Genomic DNA, 20,104 nt, shown 5'->3' on the forward strand with positions numbered 1-20,104 from the left:
TCCCAGCACATTTTGTCCATTTAATGGAGCTTTCACACATTAGGAAGCTCAGAGTTTTTGGAGCATGTGATTGTCATGTGGCCGTAAAAAATTGAGAGATTAACACAAGGCTCTTTGAGATTAGTTTATTAAATCTGCCGTTTTCAGCTGAGGCTGTACTAATAATATAAAGTGGAAGAGAAGCCTGGAGAGACACAGCAGCTGCGTTGACACTGACGTATTTGTGCTTTATTAAGGATTTTTAAATAAATGTCAAGAGGCATGGCACAAATAGTTTCCTATTCCGATATACACTTTCCAACGGCACCTGAAAATACTCAGAATCTGCGGAATAATTAATAGAACATATAAAAAGTACTGCATGGACAAAGGTCGGTTTACATTGGTTCGACTCTGCAAGGTGTAAACTATGATACAATAATGCTTTTTTTTTGTTACACGAGTTATACTTTTTTAATATTAGACCGACAGCTGTGTGCGTGACACACTGAAATAAGACAACGCAACATAAAATACGCCACTGTTACATTTGGTCAGAAACGTGCTGCAAAAAGTAACAGAATTTGATGATGTTGTTCATGTGATGAGACTGTCAACATGAGTAGGACACATAGTTTGTAAAATGAAGGTGTGTCCAACACGCAGGGTTGGCACAAATGAACACCTGTGGCTGTAACATAGAACATATATATATATAAAAACAACAACTAATAAATACAACAGTGTTTTTAAGACCTTTGTTTTACAAGGATATGAAATCCTGTCATGTACAAAAGCGAAACCAGCGTGTTCGTCCTCGCCACGGGCCGCAGGTTGAACACTCTGCTCGACGTGAGAGCAGTTCAGCCACGGCTCGTCTAATTGGACGAGACCACCATGTCCAGCTCTTTGACGGCGTCCTGGCCGGACGTGAGGCCGCAGCTGCCCGGGTGGTGGCCGCCGGACCTGGGCGTCGTGGCCGGGGAGGCGGGGGCCTGCGCCAGGCCGGGCTTCTTGGGCGGGATGGGCGGGGGGTGGCCCCTGTCCGCCCTGGGGACGGTGGGGGACCTGGCGGCCGTTGCCCTGGCTATGCCCGGGGCCGAGCCCTGGGCCGAGCCCTGGGCCGGGGGGGCCGCCAGGCTGCGGTAGTCCGTGCCGAAGGGCGAATTGTTCTGGGCGGCCCGGGCGGCGGCCGTCTGCATGGCGGTGGTGAAGCGGGACAGCACCTGGGTGACCGTGCTGCGGGCCATCTGCTTGACCGGTGAGCCTTCTGTTGGGGGGCCGCCGCCCGTGGGGGGCGCTGGAGATGCCTCCTTCGGCGGCTGCGGGGCGGCGGCGGCCGCGGCCGGAGGCTGGGCGTCGGCTTCGGGGTTGTTGCTACCCTGGAACTTGTGGCGGGCGGCGTGGAAGCGCTGGTTGATCCCGGCCTGGTAGGGCGACTGGTAGCCGCCCGCCGGGCGTTTGGTGAGGAGGGGGGAGGTGCAGGGGGACGGCGGGGGGAGGTCCTCCCCGTTCTGCGGGCAGCTCTTCCCTTCGTGGCCGTTGGTCTCCGTCGGACTGTGACGGCCGTTGGGCTGCGCGTCCTCCACGTCCTCCACGTCCTCCACGGTCAGACTGCTGACCTTCGTGGCCCACTCCCGCTCTGGCGCCCCCTTTGGGTCTCTCTTGGCGCTCACCTCTTCCAGCTTTCTGTTCAGCTCTTCCACCTGAACGCGAGATAGGAAGTTCAGATTGACCACAAAAACGAAGAGTAAGTGTATTCTAGTGACGCACAGGTCGGCCTGTGGACGTGTGGTTGGGTCGCACAGCTTGAGGAGAAAACACCACAGGTGCAGCGCATCCAAAAAAATGATAGCTATTTTTTTTACTTTAACTTTGTTCTCGCTTGTCAATCACTCAATCTGTGTGCCAGTTAGACACAGAAAAGCAGATTCGCTGTCATTCGGGTTTGGACCGCAAGAGCCACTGACTCACTTCATTTTGAGGGTTGTTTTCCTCCGAGCCACCAGAGGTCAGTGCAGTATCATGTGGTGCCGGCCGAAGGTGGCAACAGGTGTTTTAGGGTGGAGTTAATTATGGCATCTGATGCTTTTTTTTTTGCAGTTAAAGGTTTATCACAAGCTCCGTTAAAAAAAAGAAAAAAAGGTATTTTGAATTAAATCAATGCACCTTATAACTATCGATTTGTTTTAGTCACAACTTCGGTAGCGTGTCGGACTGGTCACTACAATTGCATTATAGGAAGTTTTTTGATTTACACAGCAGCGAAACAAATTTTCAGTTTTGTTAACTTTATGTGGAGAAGAGAGAATGGACTTCAGGGTCCGCTCTCATCAGTCTATTGGCCGTGTGCTGACAGGGAGAAGCAAGTGTTCTGAGGGTCAGAGTGCTTGCTGGCAGTTCCTTACTGCTTATTTCAATAGGTTGTGATGTGCAGGGTGCAGCTCGGGTCACGGATGCAGCGGCTACAGGTATTACAGAACATGAGCCCGTTTGTGTGTCACTTGTTCAGCTCAGAGTGGAGAAGGGTGGGGGGGGGGGGGGGTTCTGACCTGCTGCTGCAGCTGGCAGCAGTGAGCCTCCTCCTTCTTCAGGCGCGAGCGGAGCTGCTCTCGCTCCGTGTCGAACTCGGCCAGCTGCTCCTCCACCCTGGCCTCCATCCTCAGCGCTCGCCTCCTCTCCTCCTCCAGCTCCCTGGCCAGGGCCTGGCAGCTCTCCTTCTCCTGTGACACACACCAAGCAGGTTCATTCCACGACACAGAGGGAAAGGGAGAGAGAATGGGGAAAGAAAGAGAGAGAGAGAGTGAGAGAGAGAGAGAGAGAGTGTGAGAGAGAGAGAGAGAGAGAGAGAGAGAGAGAGAGAGAGAGAGAGAGAGAGAGAGAGAGAGAGAGAGAGAGTTTCCATCGCCCGCCTGGCGGCGCTACCTTGTCCAGTTTGCGGCTCAGCTCGGCCAGCCGGTGGCCCTCCTCCAGGGCCCGGGCGCTGGCCCACTTGCACTCCTTGGCCAGGGCGCAGGAGAGCTGTTTGTACTGCGCCCGCTCTTCCTCCAGCTGGTCGGTGAGCCGCCGCTGCTCTTTCTCCAGGCGGCGGACTTGGCTTCGCTCAAACTCCAGCTGAGGCCAGAAAAAAAAAAAAGTGTTTGGAAGGAGTGAACAACCTGCAGCTCCCCGGGAGGTCAATTCAAGAGGCTGCTGCTGGCCATCGTCCCTGGCTGTGATGCAAATCCTCCACTATTTTCTCCAGTGTAATGAAGTGGGCTTCATAGCAGAGGGGGCAAAAGTATTCAAAGTCTGTACTTAAGTAAAAATCTGAATACTTAAAACAAACGTATTGAATGTATTCTTTCATTAATTACAAAAAAAGAAAAATAATTTGTACTTTTTTTGTTTTTGCTTAAGTAAATGTCAGTACCTGTAATTTCTTACTTTTACTTGAGTAAAGGAGTTGACTCAGTACTTTCAAGAGTATCCATACTTTTACGTCAGTATAGAAGGTGAATACTTTTTTCAATTTTTGCTCACTGGAGAACTTGGACCCGGAATTCAAATCATTCAGCAGCGCCGACCTGTTGCTGCAGACGCTCCTTCTCCTTCTCCAGGATGTAGGTGACGTCATCCCCCTCCGCCGTGTCCTCGGCGTGCCTCCTCTTCTCCTCCTCCAGATCTGCTATTACCTGCAGCCACCGCCGAGGGGAGACACAGAGTCGGGAACGGCGCATCGTCAGCTCGCTGTGTTGCGAGGTTAGAGGCAATTGACGCCGGCTCGGTGCGGTATGATTACTGCGCTGTGAGCAAAAAGCGCTGATGGCAGTTATCCTAAGCGGCGGCGGCGGCAACAACAACAACGAGGGCTCGTCTAAATGGGGGTGGTGTTCAGCGGCGCCTGACCAGAAAATTACAGTCTTAAAAAAAAAAAAAAAAAAAAGCCTCAAATGACGGAGGGCTTCGTGTCGGCTCGTTTCGCAAGAGGCAGTGGAAATCATTATTTGCCACAATAATCAAGACAGTGATAAAAAATAAATAAATAAATAAATAAAAATCTGTAATAATCTGTATTATTGTAAACGAAACAAATAGGGTTTTAGCTAGTTGAGTTAAACTGGTAAGTATAAACTGGGCCAGTTTTCATTCTTTTCTTTTCTTGTCTTTCTTTCTTTCTTTATTTAGGTCCAAATACAAAGACTTCAATTACATTTTACATACACATCATTTCAGGCTTTTAAACCCCTAATATAGAGAAAATGTATATAATTATGTTATTGTTAAGGCAGTAAAACATCGTAATCACGCATAGTCACTCAATGGCAGCCGCAACCAACAACACAAACTCTGCTTAGTACATTCAAATAATTTGCTACTCGTTTGCAAAAATTTAAAAAAAAAAATGTTATTTCAAGTTCAAACTTTTTTTAAAAAAGCAATGTGTAGAATATGGACAGGTTTGCAGGTTATCCTAACAATTATTAAATAACTTAATAACTGCAATAACTTGCAGTGGAACTCTGATCACATACTTCTTCATGGATCAGTAACCTTGTATCTCGACACTGGAAGTCTTCATTTCTTTTTCTTTTCTTTTCTTTTTTTTTTTTTTAATATTCTGATAGAACACTGCAAAAACAATCAATGCATTGAATGACGAACTATGTAATGAATCTTCGCAATGAGTGAACAGAGCGATGAAATTTTACACCCACCCTCCTGTGCCTGCTCTCCGCTGCGGCCAGCTGGGCCAACATCTTCTCCTGCATCCTCCTGCAGTGGCTCACCACCAGTTTGAGAACCACCAGAGGGTTGGAGGCGGGGGAGGAACAGGCCTGATCCTTGTTCTGGTCTCCGACGGCCTCGCTGTCTCTCTGCAGGGCCAGGAAGGGGTCGCTGAGGTTGTAGCGGCCGTAGCGCTCCTGGATGAACAGCTCTTTACGCTGGGACTGATGACAGGGGGGTAGGAGATGACTTGTTGATCAACTTAAAGTGCCACCTATTACGAGCAAACTGTTCTGAATGGCAAGATAAAAAAACAAAACAAAAAACAGTCCCACTTGTGGCACTCACTCCCAGAAAAAAAAATCATCCATCTCAGCGCAACATTTCTCTCCTTTGAATGGCTCCGTAATGAGCTGGGGGAAACAGTGCAAGCCAGGAATAATACATTTTTCATGGCCAGTTGTCCATGACACTGCTACCCTCGCTGCACTTGCCTTAATGACTTCCTTGGGAACTGGGCGAGAAAGCGGTGGCGGCGCAGACGGTAATGCATTTTAACTGAGCTGCCATTGGTTGTCTTAAGCAATGTGGTGGTGGAGTGGGGAGAGTAGCTTCAAATGTGGGAAACCTCCAATTCTAAAGAGTTTGTGCCGATGTCAAGGACGGCTCATGACGAACCTGCGTTTTTGTGCTTAATTAATGAAAGTGTGATCTGCAGAGAATCACACTGAGGGTGGAAAATAATGAAATAACATGCTGCATATGGACGCCAATAGCATTCTTTGCAAAGTAGAAGGTAATTAGAAGGCAATTGTTGTCGTCCCTGAAAGCAACACAATATTTTTCGTCATTAACCAAATTAATCAAAATGATCCTTTTCACTGACTTAACTGTAAACGGGGGAATGACACTTCTGCCGTTGACACAGCGCCCCCAGCTGTCCTGGCATAAAACTCCAACCTTGGTTGCATGCCTAGCAACCTCTCATGACAACACACCTATCCAGGCTCTCTTCTTTCAGACAGACAGCTTCTTGTAGCTCTGCAAAAGGCGCTAACGTTGGTTCCTGTACTGCTGAGGCACGTTCTGGTAAGAGTGCCAGTCGATGCTCTTACAATTTAATGGCAAACCAGTCGGGAACGTGATTTAAGACAGTATTGTCCATCAAAAGAAATAAGGGAAAACTAGAAAGTGTGCTTCAGCACAAGGACTACTCTTGATTCAAGGTTGAGTAATAGTCAAAGGTAAATAAATTCTCTTTCTTTGAGGATTTTTTTTCCCACCCACTTGAACTATTTTCACAACTTGCACATCCACTCTAAAGCTCTCATCAGTATGCTTCAGCATGGAGCACGCAAACTGTTCAGGTAATTTGACTCTAAAGGCCAACACACGCATTGGCAAAAAAAATAAATAATGAAAATTGGTTCAATGCATTAGTTGAAGACAAGGAAAAAAACGAGCTGCTTTGATTTGAGCGGAAGATGGAGCCTTTGTTTTTTTCCCCTTCTAAGTCTTGTTTGAAGCGTTGGATTTACATGAATGGGTTTTTTGTATGTGTGAGTCAAGAATTTCTTCAGTAAGTAGTATGGAAATTAAGAGCTCTGTAGTGGTTCTATATAAATGGTCAAAGTCTACCTAAAAACATAATTTAGAGATTTCTTAAACAGCTCTACAATTTAAAGAATAATTTGATCATTTCGACAAAGAATCTTACAGGTCTCTCATGTTTGGGTGCTCCATGTGCACTTGAAAGAGTGTCTGTCATATCTGTGTAGTACAAGAGGAGCAGATCAAAGATGGGGAGCAAGAAGAAACAGCAGGAAGGAGCAACAGATGTGTTTCCTTCATCTTCAACAAGATAGTTGCTCTGCACCAGGCCCTGAATGGTGGGACTTTCACAAAGGAAGGGACAAGGGCTGCGAGGCGATCTGTAAAATGATGTTGGTTCTCGAATATGTGACACAGGTGGGGGAGTTGGCAGAGTGTCTCCAAGGGGTTTCAACAAAGAGGATCAGGAGATTAGAGAACGGTATCCTACCGTCGCAGGGTTAGGACAGAGCTCCCAAAGATTAACAAGATTACTGGAGGAGCATTACGTGTCATCAAAAGTGTGGCCTGACCTACAAGGCCTGATTTAGCCGTCAACGGCCGACTGAATACAGTAATGTGTAATGTATGCTTGGCTGAGCAGAGTTATGCTGCGGTATACCTTTGTCTTACCTGTGCTACATGGCTTCAGACTGCGTTGGCTTTACCTGGGCAGTGGGCACCTGCCCAACTTTTCCTCTTCTCATTCTCCAAACTCAGTGGGTAAGCCTTCACTTGGCACTGGATCTGACAGGCAGTACTTTGATTTTCCCAAACGTTCCCAAACAAACAAACGCTTATGCTAACCGTAATCCTTCTAATCCTATGATTTACGTAGACCGAACTGCAGGCTCTACTGCGAAACATAGAATATGTGGGATCTGACTGTTCTATGCATCGCTTCACAAATACTCCAGTACAACTGAAATAGCATTTAAGAAGTCAGCAAAGCAGTGTAAGCGAAACCCTATCTAGTTCATAAATGAACTCAAAATGCGAAGCCAAACTGTTCCTCAATGACTTTTGCGCCTCAGCTGAAATGTTGTCCTGCGAATCCTGTCGACAAACTCTTGACTAGAAACTGTCTGCAATGGTTAAAATGTGTAAAAGGCTAGAAAAAAGAAAAGAAAATGGAATTTGGGGAAATAAAACAGGCTTGACAAGGCCCAATTATACCCTACGGGGCGGATAGTATTGACAGAGTCAAAGTGTGAACTGGATTTGGCTTTTACCATGTCAACAATCAGCTTAACAAAAATGTGTCGGGGGCCGCAAGTGAGTCTTTTTTCCGAGGAAAGAGAAACCACAACATATCTGAAACAAGCACAAGTACAAAATAGACTTTATAACAGAGAACCTGTTCAACTTCTGTGTGATAACAGATTCCAGACACAGCGATCGCCGTCTTTAACAACAGTGGCAAATGGCAAAAAGAGGAGAAGGGCAAAGCCGCCAGACTCTGCTGTAGTTACTTGATCCGGTCCGCTGAGATCCCGAAGGTGGATCAAACAGTGTGGTGGGGCGAGAAACAGGAAAATGCAGGGAGCTCGGGAGAATTCAAATATGCCTCTAAAAAGTGGACGATATCCTCGAGCCCCTGAACGCCTCAGGAAGACGGTGTGTGCGGAACAAACGGACCCGGTCTCCTTTCAAAGCCTCCAGAACTTCAGCAGCTGGTGCCGTGCAAAATCGTTCTCACGTATTAATATAATACCTCGATGAATCCAAATCATCAACTCCCGGAGTGTTTGATCATTACCTCTCGCCATGCTTTGTCACACTGCATATCACAGGCGAATAATAGATATAGATAAATATAGATGAGTCAATGTGCAAAATGTTTTAATGTAGTGAACATTCAGCTCACGTTGCCCCTCTTACCTTCACAGCACAAGCTGTTGTACTTGTAATGCCACCCCTGCACACGTTATGCTTCATGCATTATTTTGTCTCGGTCTTAAGAGCAGCGTTCCTCATGGCCAATACAAGGAAAATGAAAACTTAAAAGCCAAATGACGGCCCCTTTTTATTCTTCCGCAGGTTTTGTTTGCCTCTGCTTCTTCCTGTTGCCACGTCGAGCCGCCCCGTGATGTAACAACGCTTTAGGTCGCCTTAAAACCTTTGTGTGGCACATTTTCTTTTCATCTTTTAAAACTAAATTTTTGGACGCTGGTTCAAGATTTGCTTCCAGTTTTACAGAAATGCTCCGATTGAGCATTTATATATTTGATTTGGTCTTTATTTTCCTTCATAGAAAAGCAGCTGTGCAACACTGTAGTAACTTGGCACATGCGTTAGTCCTCCGTGCTAACGCAAAGCAGATGTGCCTCCAGCATGCGTGCGATGCATACCAGAAGCCTACGACGGAATATGAGCAGCAGTTTGGATTTAGAGATGGATTTTTAAGTTTGTTTTTTTTTTTTCCTGGACATCCAGTTTCTACAAGAGAATCTTCAAAGTCAACTCCTGTCTCCAGACTATACCCCCCCCCCCTCCCTCACACACACACACACACACACATCCCCACCCCCCACCCCCCGGCCGTCCGTCCCACTTCCCGTCAGCGATCGTCCGCTCTGATGTGTCACTTTGATCGTGTGAGATTGCAGCAAACTTACACCGTCAGTATTCTGCCGCAGGCTACATGACTCCATGATTACAAGGCTGGAAGTGCACCGACCAATCAACAGCAATAACGCATAAATCTGCAGCCGTTATGACAACGGCGGGGAGGCTCTTTTTTTTTCTTCTTTTTTTTGGAATACAAAACAGCAGAAGACCCTATTGTGGTTGTTCAAGTCGTGCTTCAGAGGAACTTCTTCAGTGAAACTTCTTTATCTCAACCCGCCTTTCACTCGCGCTGCGCCCGTTCCTCCAGCTCAATAATATGAATGACTGGACTTTGTATTCCTCCGTCAGGCGCAGCCTCCTCCGCTCTCGTGCCATCCTTCACGCACACCAAGGATACTTGCAAAGAAGCTGTTCGCTTCTTCCTCAGTCCTCCAGCAGGACGACGGTGAAGGAAGTGAAAAAAAAGAGTTAGCAGGAAATGCATTTCATAATACACGACCCATATCCACTTCAGCGCCCCCGCCCCCTTTTTTTTTCTTTTATTTCATCATATCATACATGCACAATACCCACAAATCCTTGCAGCAAGGTCGGCGGCAGATCGCACGCTAGCTCCTTTTCATTCACGTTATCTCAGCCGGGCCGCTCCTCTTGGCAGCCTGGCTGACTTCACTGTGTGCGGCGGCTCCGCTCGCCCGAATCCAGCTCATCCTTTAGCTGACACATGCCTGGACCCTTTCAATACTGCTGCGCTGGCGACGCCGTCCGTCTCGTACTGCATGCAGGTGATATATGTACGAACTCCTTGGCCGGCCGGCCGGCACTCCTGCATATTTTAGAGCAACTTAAATACTCCACATGCTCGAGCGCGTCCTCAAGGGACAGTTCGAGCCTTATGCTCAGCGCATTAGAACTCGACGGCCCTTCAGCCTCGACACTTAACATGCAAGTCAGAAAACGATAATGAGTGTGTGGTGGCAGTGCAAAAACAGAGCAACTCACAAAGGCGGTCAAGAAGCACGTCGCAAAAAACAGCTGCAATTAAAAATTCAATTTAAGGAGGGCTTCTGCAAACAAAGCAGTCTATTTGTTTACTTTGCTGTCTGCTCATTTTCTGCATCTGTTTAATCTAAACAAGCAACCGGGCCGCCTTTTTTTTTTTTTTTTTTACAGAGAGAAGAGCATGCAGAGTCCGTGCAGGTGGCCTCTTGGTTTGCAGAGCAGGTCGAAGCGGATGCCGACAAGAAAGCTGAAGCTAATTAAGAGGCGGTCCGATTGTGTTTTAACGAAATTAATTTTCCATGTGTGTAGCAGCGCCCACCCACATTTATCAAATTTTGGAATGGGAACCAGAAAGCATGGCAACTCATCCCGGACATTCCAGACTGACAGTATAACACACTCAACTCGAGGTTGAATTAAACTGTCGTTCCTCAGTGAAGACGAGAACCTTGGACGAAATGTAAAAGAAGGCCGCGGTTACTAGGCCAGCACCCGGCTATTTGATCGGTGCACCCTTGTTTGGTGTGACAGTGCACGCAAGGTAAACATCTGACACAGAGCTTCCATCCGTTTAGAATTCCAGTCGACCTCAGACGTTAATTAGGGGCTCATTTCCGCACGCCAGTCTCCCTTTCACTCAAAATAGAGAATCATATGTTTCTCTCCAAAGCAAATGGACTATTGGACGGACTGCGGGGTTCTTTGTTTTTGCCAAAAGAGAGCCGCTGCCAGAGACGAAACTGACTTCCCTCGCAGAGCCACATCGTGAGCAGCTGCACTGGTGAGTCACGAGGGTCAAAAAAATGCAGGGGATAGTGTGAGAATGCCAGTGATGGTTCTGCATAATTAAATATAGACCACCCCGAAACACACACGCACACACACACACACACACACACACACACACACACACACACACACAAATTAGAATCGCAAACAAATAAGAATACTGAGACCTCACATGGAAAACTTGCCTGCTCACATTCGTTTAACCAGAACAGACGAAGGTATGAAGATTGAAAGGACTGAAGGCAAACTTGTGTTATTGCCACTGTGACAAAAGAAGTGTGTGAACACATGTCCCATGACACTTAGCGTAGCGGTGACGTGACACATGAGCCTGATAATGACTGGACTCTACTTCTGCAGCGACTGTGGTTTTCTGCACACCAAGCCAACATGCAGAAACTTCCCTTCGGCCGAATACACAACTTACAAGCCCCTGTTAGCAAGTGGCGGGATGTTAGCTTGCCGCGCTTTGCCGTTTGCCACCTTCACTGTGGCCAATAGTAAATTTTAACTGATCAACTAACCCCTGTAATGAACACAACGATACAGACCGACTTAAAGTCAACGGATTCAAATCCAGCGAAGAAATGGAAGGAGCCGCATCGTTTGGCCGATAACAATCTGTATTCGCAAAGATTCCACCACGCTGATTCCTTCGCGGCAACACGGAGGCTGTGAGGGAACGGTCGACCGATGCGAAGACACAAACGCTGCCTGGGAAAACCCAACACGTGCTTTTGACTGCAGGCTGTTTGCTTCGGGTCAGGTGGGTGATTACACCCTTCGTTTAAACTGGGAGGGAGCCGACGCTGATGCGATCTCAGACGTGAATGGGTTAACAGTCTGCGCCGGCGGTGGAGGAGCTCGGACCCCCACCACCACCACCACCCGCCGCCCCCGCCTCCACCTCCACCCCCTCCCCTCCCCTCCCTCCCGAGCAGCTAGTCAAGGCACCGTGTTTATTCCCCCACCCTCCCCTCCTCTTGTTTACATTGAGTCACCAGGCGCCCGGTGTGCTGTAACTCCTCTTGCCTTAGATGGCCAGATCCCCGAGGAGATGCAGGAATGTGGTCTAGACACAACACGTGAACATTGAGCGAGAGAGCGGTGCCTCGCAGACATCTGCTCCGTCGCTCGCTGGCTGGAGCGGCCGCTCCGGTACAGGAGCTCCTCAGTGAAGTACCGGTGAAAAGGATTTTAATGGCTTTTAATGTGGAGGTGAAGGAGGGTTTGAGGTGGTGGTGGTTAATAGCAGCGTTTCTCAACTGGTGGGTCGCGACCCAAAAGTGGGTTGTGGGGCTGTTTTGATTGGGTCACGGCTTTGAGGGCAGTTCTACCCCCCAATTTTTTTTTTTGAAAAGGGATTTTAAAACTTGACCTTTATTTTGCAGGACACACAATTCAATTAAATGATTTCCAAGAATTTGCTTGGTACTTACTAAACATGATGGAAAGTGGGCTGGTGTTTTATTTTTGTGGAATAGATTTGGGTCGCAACTTCATGGTAAGGAAAAAACAATGTGGGTCCTGAGACTCCATTCGTTGAGAACCTCTGGTTTATACCTCGCGAGGCATTTGTATATTCAAGTCTCAAATTCCACACATCCATCTTGCCAAGCTTGTTGCCGAGTGTTTTCCTGGTGTTAAATAATAACAAAATAAAAAAAAACAGCTCCACTTCGACCGTCACGAGAAAAGAAAGTGCCGCAGTTTAGCGTCGCCCAGTCACGCCGTTAATAAACCTCTGTTACCGTATCCAACTGGCTCAACTGGGCGGTAAGAAAATCTGGCAGGCAGTCAATCACCTTCCAAGTTGTTGTTTGTTTGTTTTTTTTACATATGGCTACAATGGTTGTTTGAATGCATGGAATGAATCCACCAGATTTGGGGAACCTGGTGGGCAAGATGAACTTTTCTTGCATCAAGCATCGTAATTAAAACGTTCATTCATCGCTTATCACACATCTGGGGAGTCCTTCATCTCTAACGGCGAAGCTGGTTCCATTTGGCTAATGTGTGTGATCCCGCCTCCCTTCCTCGTATTTGCATTTCATATTTGTTGAATTGACTTGTCCAGGGTGTCACCCCGCCTTCCCCCTACGACAGCTGGGAAAGGCTCCAGCAGACCCACCGTGACCCTGAGCTCGGGACTAAGCGGGTATGGAAAATGAATGAATTTGTTGAATTTTTTTTTTTTTCTTCTAAGCACAGACATTTTCGTTTTAGACAGGACAAGAACGCACTTTGGGCAGACAGAGCGATTCAGCCTTGGTCACTCACAAATCTAAAACATTTGAGATCTTTTATGTTGTCCAAACAGCTTTTTTTCTTCTTTTAAAAAAAAAAAAAAAAAAACAGCTTGAGTGAGAGACAAGTTCTAATGGAGTTTATTTTTTGAGTTCACTGGTATGCGTCTGGTCATTTCAAAATTTCGAAGAGGTGGACAAGACAGTCTAGAAAGTGTTTTTTTTCCCCCTCTCGGAGTCTGGTTCGCTCGGAGCAAATTGGGACAATGCAGAGAGACATTAGCTTCTCAGACACAGGACTTTGTTGTTTTTTTCATTCCAGCAGGAAATGACTGCTCTCAGCAGTCTTATTAGGGTTTAATCTCAATTTATGATCTTTGGACCTTATCGCGAACATACTTTCACAAAAATTCATACGAAGCTAAACTGCCACAATGGCAAAGATTAAAAACTAAGCGAAGAGAAGTGTTTTGACTTTGGGGCTTTTGATTAATGACAATTAGATGCTAAGCTAACAAAGAGTATATCTCTTACATTATGATCAACTGCATACAAAGAACATATGCCTAAATAAATCCCATTCTCGATAAGATCAATATGAATGTATGATGATAAATACTAAACTTGTTCAGAAAAAAAACATGTTATTCTAAGAACTTTGGAAACTCAGTGGCTGTGCGTGGATTGAGGAGGTCTGACTAAAGGATTGCACCACAGCCAGTTGTGCAAGAACCTTGGGAACCTCTTAAGTCTCTGTTCTCCTGCAGAATGCGTAAGTAAAAGACTAACATTTGCTGGCCTGTGTGGCAAACAGCTCGGATGAATAGAGAGAAGGGTTGGAATGAAGAGGATTGTGATTCTGAGTAACTGACCAAGCTTTTTGATGGACAGCCTTCAATTAATACCGTTGAATTCCCACTGAATGTGTGGAGTTTGCTGATGTAACTGTCCAGAAAAGGGCTAATATATGTAGCAGTACTGATGCAAAGCTGAAGGTCCACTTGTTTCTACAGTTTTTCCATTAGATTCATTAATCTGGTTTGGGAAGTCGATCGCCTCCGGTCTGTGGGTGAAATGAAACGTCTCAAAACGCAAGAAAGATCAATCGGTACAAGTTTGTCTGAAGTGAAGACAAACACCAGGAAGCCGTAGTCGAAGCTGGCTGGCGCGGCGGTTTGTACAGGTGGCATCTCGTGACATGTGAAAGTCGACGGCTTCGCAAAGATCTGCGGCCTTGGTCAACGGGAGATTGATGTGTGCCTGGGTATTGCCAGACCGGAGAAAAGAAAGAAAGAAAGTCTCAATGGTCACATGGGAAACCTCCCAAACCACCACTGCACCAGATTCTGCTACTCTGCTGTCAACCATTTTTGTTTTGCGCGACAGGAATAGCCGCGCTTGTCAGAAGTGACCGGGCAGTGGAGGCTCTCATGCAAACTAAAAAAAGAAGTGTGTAATGTTGTGGCAAAGGCTACAATGGGTCAGGAAGATCCGCTTTCTGGTGGCAAAGCGCTGTTTTATGTCTGAAAACGGCTTTGTCTATGGTCCCAGGAAGGTGGCGGACAGTAAAAAAAGATGAACTGCCACGCACAGAGGCATGAAAATGATAGTAATTGGAGACACTTTCAGTACCTTTAGAGCATCTATGACCAGGTCCCGGGCTTCAAGCTCTCCCTCCAGGATGCTGAAGAGCATCAACAACTCCGGCTTGGTCAGACTCTCCATGCTGAACTTGGACTGGAAAGGGGGGGGGGGAAATGAGAGAATTAACAAGAATATATGTAGATATATTTTTTTGCTCAATGTTGTATTTCTCGAAGAGCACAGGGCAGGATTTATTTTTTCTAGTCTGAGATTTTTACTTAACATTGTGCATCTGACCATATGAGAGGTTACTGCAAAGTTGAATTTAATTCTGAGACAAATGAAAGAAATGCAGAAGAAGACATTTTGGAGAGATGTTTATTTTGTTGTATTACACATGTAGAGCGCTGTTGTTCCCCTCTGCAGTGCACTGAGCAGAGTAGGCCGGTCATGCAGACCTTTTAGCGGGTTGATTAGCGTCAGCAAAATAGCAACGATGGCTAAAAACGTGTTTCTTTAGGGTCCTGTATTTTTTTTTTTCTCTCTGCGTTTCTTCATCGTAGCGACTTATTGTATTTGCACAGCTGAGTTTTCAGAGAGCCGAGACTTCCCCGCTATGTCAACAAGGGAGAGGGGTGCAGTTGCGCGCGACTCCCTTTTCAGACTGAGCGATTATCTTCCGATCATATGCGCATGCGTAACCACTTCCTTCTCAGAAATAGGTGTTCGCTTCCATATTTCCTGGGCAGAGCGGCAAAAGGCTTCGGGAATTTCGGCGCACGCGCCGGGCGAGACGCGTGACAGCTCGTACAGTCGGAGCCGCCGAGCTTCAAACGCGACTGCAGAAAGCCCTGGCAGATCGTCTTAGCAACCGTTAGCATGTAGAATTCCATCTTATATATGTGATGCTCGACGCGACCTGCGTATCCGCCCTGCTGCCGTCCAAGCAACCTGTGGGTAGTTGAACACGAGTCAGGCAGGTTGTTTTGAATAAAATGCTGCCTTCAACAGCAGAGCAATTTGAAAAGAACACTTGAGGACTGAAACACTTTGCAGAGTTGGTTTTTGTTTTTCTTCCCCTCCTTGATTTGACGCAAACAAGGCTTCACGACACGGCTGTGATGGCCATTAAATAGCAGAGAGCAGCTTCTTGCAACAAATCAGCTGAAAATAAAGACTCACGGATGACCTTCGTATCGTTTCCCAGTTCAAGCCGAGCGCGGGCGGATTTTATGCGATCCATTTGTTTTGTTTCGATTCGCGAAAGGCGCACCGAGAAAACACCGCCGCCTTTTATTTCTGTAATACCGATGTGATGTGGTCTCTTTGTAGTTTTGTGTGCGCTGTAATCTCACAGCTGCGTCGGCTGTGCTCACAAGCCGCGCGGTGCCCACATCTCAAGCATGGAGGCGCGCTCTGGACACATTAACGCAGACATGTCGCTCTTTGAAATACGATCAAAGCTCCTGCTGTTCTTACACTGAGCGTTATTTTGTCGGACGCGGATCCTCCTGACAGATGTGTCGAGATGCAAGTGCACCTTGGGGTAGCGAAGGTACAAGCCGGAACTGAATCATCGCACCGGTTCTTCAAGAAGTGCAGCAGAAAAGAAGAAGAAGAAGAAAAAAACCAAAACCTTTTGCTGCTTCTCAGCAGATCGTAATCCTGCACACCTGAGCTAGGATCGATTCAACAGGCCCAGGCTTCACTCTCGGAGCATTTTTTGTAGCCACGACTTTCCACACAATGAAGTCATCTGGAAGGGGGTGGAGAGGAGGAAGAGGTGGGGTGGAAGTTGAGGGTGTGGGGGGGTGGGGGTGGAGGACCGGTCTTCAGGAGCACCGGTTGCATAAGAAGAGACGGGAGCCACCGGCCTTTGAGGCTCGAGGCTGAAATATCTCTGACACACTGTCAATAACAGCGGCTGAGAGCCTGCAGCCGCTGCTGTGACAGCTCGGCCGAACAAGTTAACTCAGTGTGATGTCCAAACAGGGATGCGTGTCATGGCCTTTTGTTTTTTTTTTTTAAGATTCACGGCTTGATTCTTGGCCACCGTGGACATATCACACAATATTCACTTTGCTTAAGCTTGTGCTCAGCAGTCGTATATCACGCTTAAAGCACAGCTGACACAGTCGTTTTTCCAATAATCGCTGTCTATTGAAGTATGAGCTGTATTCAACTGCGTATGATCATTTCTTATCGTTTCCTTTCTCATCATTCAGAGAGGATGCTCAGTGCATTCACCACAGGTTTGCACCAGGATGAAAACTTTGTTTTACACCAAAAACCGACATGTACAATGCCAATAGTGGAAATGGTCCATATATGTACGACATATTTGATCATCACCACTTGCATTCAATGAACTGAAAGAAGGTGAGAGTCTTTTTATGTCTCTATTTATGTCCGAAACATTTGCTCAAGTCCTTAATTTGAACTTTCCAACAAGAAATTTAACATTCTGAAAGTTCACCTAATCAAAAAAAAAAAAAATTAACAAATAGAACAGAGGCTGCTAACACTGGTTGATATCAATCTAACTGATGATGTATTCACTTTGTCCAAAAGGCAATATTAAATTAAAAACAACAAAAAAACTAAACTCTGGCAGAAATCATACCGTTACGCCAACTTTTTAAAATTTATTTATAACATATTTATGACATCTGTCGGCACAGAATTTCTCATGACTTCAAGTCAACACACTGGGACACTTGTGAGTGCACACAAGGCACATAGTTGTGTCCAGGTTTTGGTCCATCCTAAAAAACTCAGCCTCAGCAGCAATGTCCCTTCACAACAGAGCCGTGTGTTCGGAGCTCTTGCTCTTACCAGCCCTCATGGTCTGCGGCCTAACCGCAGGGTTAAAACGCTAATTAAACTACAGCCTGCACACCTCCCCGGACTTTTACAGGCGTGCTCGCTAATTTCACAGGCTCCTGTAATCTCGAGAGAGAGAGAGAGAGAGAGAGAGAGAGAGAGAGAGAGAGAGAGAGAGAGAGGGAGAGAGAGAGAGAGAGAGAGAGAGAGAGAGAGAGAGAAGCACAAGAGTGCACGCTGTTGTGTCCGGCCTTCAATTGTGTTGGCCCAAACGATTGGCCCGTAAGTACTATGCAGTTGTGAGGGTGAGGCCACGCTGACAGCAATAGTATGGGAAACATAAATATTCCCACCGTTCACAGTGGCCTCACATCCGATTGGAAAAGCCACGCATCCATAATCCCTTGATCCATGTTTATTTTAAGCTCGGTCAGCCATGTGCCCCATCTGCAACACTGTAAAACTTATTAAACACATACTGGAAAAAAACACACACACACACACACTCCACTGAGTGGTGGGGGGTGGTGTGAGTCACAGAGTTTGACTCTCACGGCTACTGAAAAGCAAAGCCCTTCACATCTAAACAACAAACCAAATCCACCGCTGAAGACGGTCTTACAAACTTGACCCGCTTGTGTGACGTCACAGCAAAGTGCTTGGGTGGAATTCGGTGGGCTTTTCTTTTTATTGTTCGAGTCTCTGAGTCTTGCCGTCTTCACTCACATCCTCTATCCAGCTGCTTCTACCGGTGGGAATGGGAGTTGGTGACACACACACACCAGGAACTGTAACACAACTCTTTGTCCATGTGAACAGAGGGTCCCTGCTGATGAGACACAAAAACCTCCAGTTCCTGCTGCTTCTTATCAGGACCCTCTGCAGATGCAGCATGTCTGGACTCTGAATTGGATTCTGTGTGTGTGTGTGTGTGTGTGTGTGTGTGTGTGTGTGTGTGTGTGTGTGTGTGTGTGTGTGTGTGTGTGTGTGTGCCAGGCCACTTCACCTAACCGCTGTGCCTGCCTCACACCGTTACTGGCCATGATGCAAACTAACTTTGCGAGAGACCACGCCGCCGCTGTGGCTTTTCTCTTCTCACACATGCTGCTAACGTTCAACCACTGGCTTTCTTAGAGCAAAAACTACCTTTCGACTGCTTTCACCCTCAGAGGACACGGTTTTAACGGCCTTCGAGGCTGCTCTACATTAGCTCGCGCATCCTTGCCCCTCTTTGCGAACGGGGAAAAAAATAGAAAATGTTGCCGAAAAACGAGCTACGCAGTCACTTCTAACTTGACAACAGACACAGCACCACGTTCGGCTCGTACTCGCTTACCTTCATGTGTCCCTGCGAACTCTTTAAAAAGTCCAGCATTAACTTTTCTCCACTGTCGGAAGACTCGTTTCACTTGATTTGCTCCGATTCCGACGCAGCGTAACGCTGGACACTGGTGGTGTTATGACGAGTTCCGCGCTCCCGCAAAAGAATCGCTTATCGCGGGAGCGCGCGCACCCGAGGAAGAAACTTCGAGCGAACGATTCACTACTTGGCTTTTTTTTTTTTTTAATTTTTAATTTTTAATTTAATTTAATTTTTTATTCAGTTGATCCTAGTTGTACTGACATTCGAATGCGCTCAATAGACTGTTTATGTACTCATGCCACCATGTTTGTTTGTTTTGTTTTTAACTGTTTTATTTTTTCTTTTAGTTGTTTTTTTTTTGTTATAATTTACATGATCGAAATAAAGTATTCTAATCAAAAAAAATCAAATCAATTAATACGTTAGAGTTCTTTACAACAATACACTATATAAAGTCAAAATATAGGAGGGTGATCATCAAACGAGTGGTTAAAGTAAAATATGACAGTTGGTTTTGGGAGATCACATGATAAATTCCGACTGACAATGGAATTTGCCCAAACCATCTTATTAAACTGCCATGTTTATTGCAATAATGATGCGTTTGTCTGGCTTTTGTGTGCTTATTTTTAGTCTGAAGTTTTCAGAACATTTTGTGGATTCTTTCCCCACTTTCAAAATGTAAAATGAAATAAATAAAAAAAAAAAGAAGACTTAAATACATTCCAGGAAAACACATTTGTGGTTAATTAGTTTCCCCGTTATTTAAAACAGCTCTCACGAAAAAAAAGTCACTTGAGCCCCCACACGTACAGATCGTAAGTTTCCCTAGTTTCCGCTCTAGCTGTGCGCGCCCCCGAGAGGTGCACGCTATTTTCTTCCAGCACACAGAAGTCCACATAACAATCTCCGAGTGCTCGTCCCAACTGACGGCAAGCTCAGCCAATTGGCGGGGCGGAGCTCTGGCGACCGACCAATGAGATTCCATCTGCGGAAAAGGGGGCAGTAGGAGGAAGGTCCCACCTTTTGGATTTTGGTTGGATCTCTTTGTTCAGTGGGTTTTCATGGTATGCCTCTCTCCCCTAGACTGTTTACTGTCGCGTAATTACTAGGTGCAAGAACGTGAAGTTTGTTTTCTTTCTGTTGTTGTTTTTTTGTGTATGAACAACATGTTTTAGCTTGTTTGCAGTAAAAAAAAAAAAAAAAGAAAGAAAAAAAAGGTCATTTTTATGAAAGATGTACTGTATTTTGGTGAGTAGTACAGGTATAGATATAGGTTTTGTTAAGTTCGAACACCTAAATAGTTCATGGTTATGTACTATAATGTTTTATTGGTATCCGCAAAGTCATAACAGGTTTAGTAATCCTCATTATTTAATAAAATGATCACTGTTGGACACAAAATGGCATGGAGGAGTGGAGTCGGGGGCATTTTCCCCACCTGAAGTAT

General features: G+C 46.2%; 1 protein-coding gene across 1 annotated transcript; it reads right to left on the reverse strand.

Moving 5' to 3' along the window:
* Nucleotides 1-111: 111 nt before the first annotated feature.
* LOC142887515 (CTTNBP2 N-terminal-like protein) lies at nt 112-18,764 on the reverse strand. The gene is made up of 7 exons (XM_076025223.1): nt 18,628-18,764; nt 14,517-14,621; nt 4,677-4,910; nt 3,546-3,653; nt 2,905-3,093; nt 2,532-2,702; nt 112-1,685 (listed from the first exon to the last, which is right to left on the reverse strand). The coding sequence occupies exons 1-7, from the start codon at nt 18,664-18,666 to the stop codon at nt 858-860; spliced, it is 1,674 nt and encodes a 557-aa protein (XP_075881338.1). The 5' UTR covers nt 18,667-18,764; the 3' UTR covers nt 112-857.
* Nucleotides 18,765-20,104: the final 1,340 nt, after the last annotated feature.

The sequence above is a fragment of the Nelusetta ayraudi genome, unplaced genomic scaffold, assembly GCF_046127955.1.
Source record: "Nelusetta ayraudi isolate G7.1 ecotype Tasmania unplaced genomic scaffold, CSIRO-AGI_Nayr_v1 ptg000017l, whole genome shotgun sequence".
NCBI lineage: Eukaryota > Metazoa > Chordata > Actinopteri > Tetraodontiformes > Monacanthidae > Nelusetta > Nelusetta ayraudi.

Coding starts and splice junctions, on each gene's coding strand:
- LOC142887515 (XM_076025223.1), bottom strand. CDS start 18,666: ATGCTGGACTTTTTAAAGAGTTCGCAGGGACACATGAAG. Junction 4,911..14,516: donor TGGTCATAGATGCTCTAAAG/GTACTGAAAGTG, acceptor CCCTGTCATCAG/TCCCAGCGTAAAGAGCTGTT. Junction 1,686..2,531: donor GCTGCCAGCTGCAGCAGCAG/GTCAGAACCCCC, acceptor TCTCGCGTTCAG/GTGGAAGAGCTGAACAGAAA.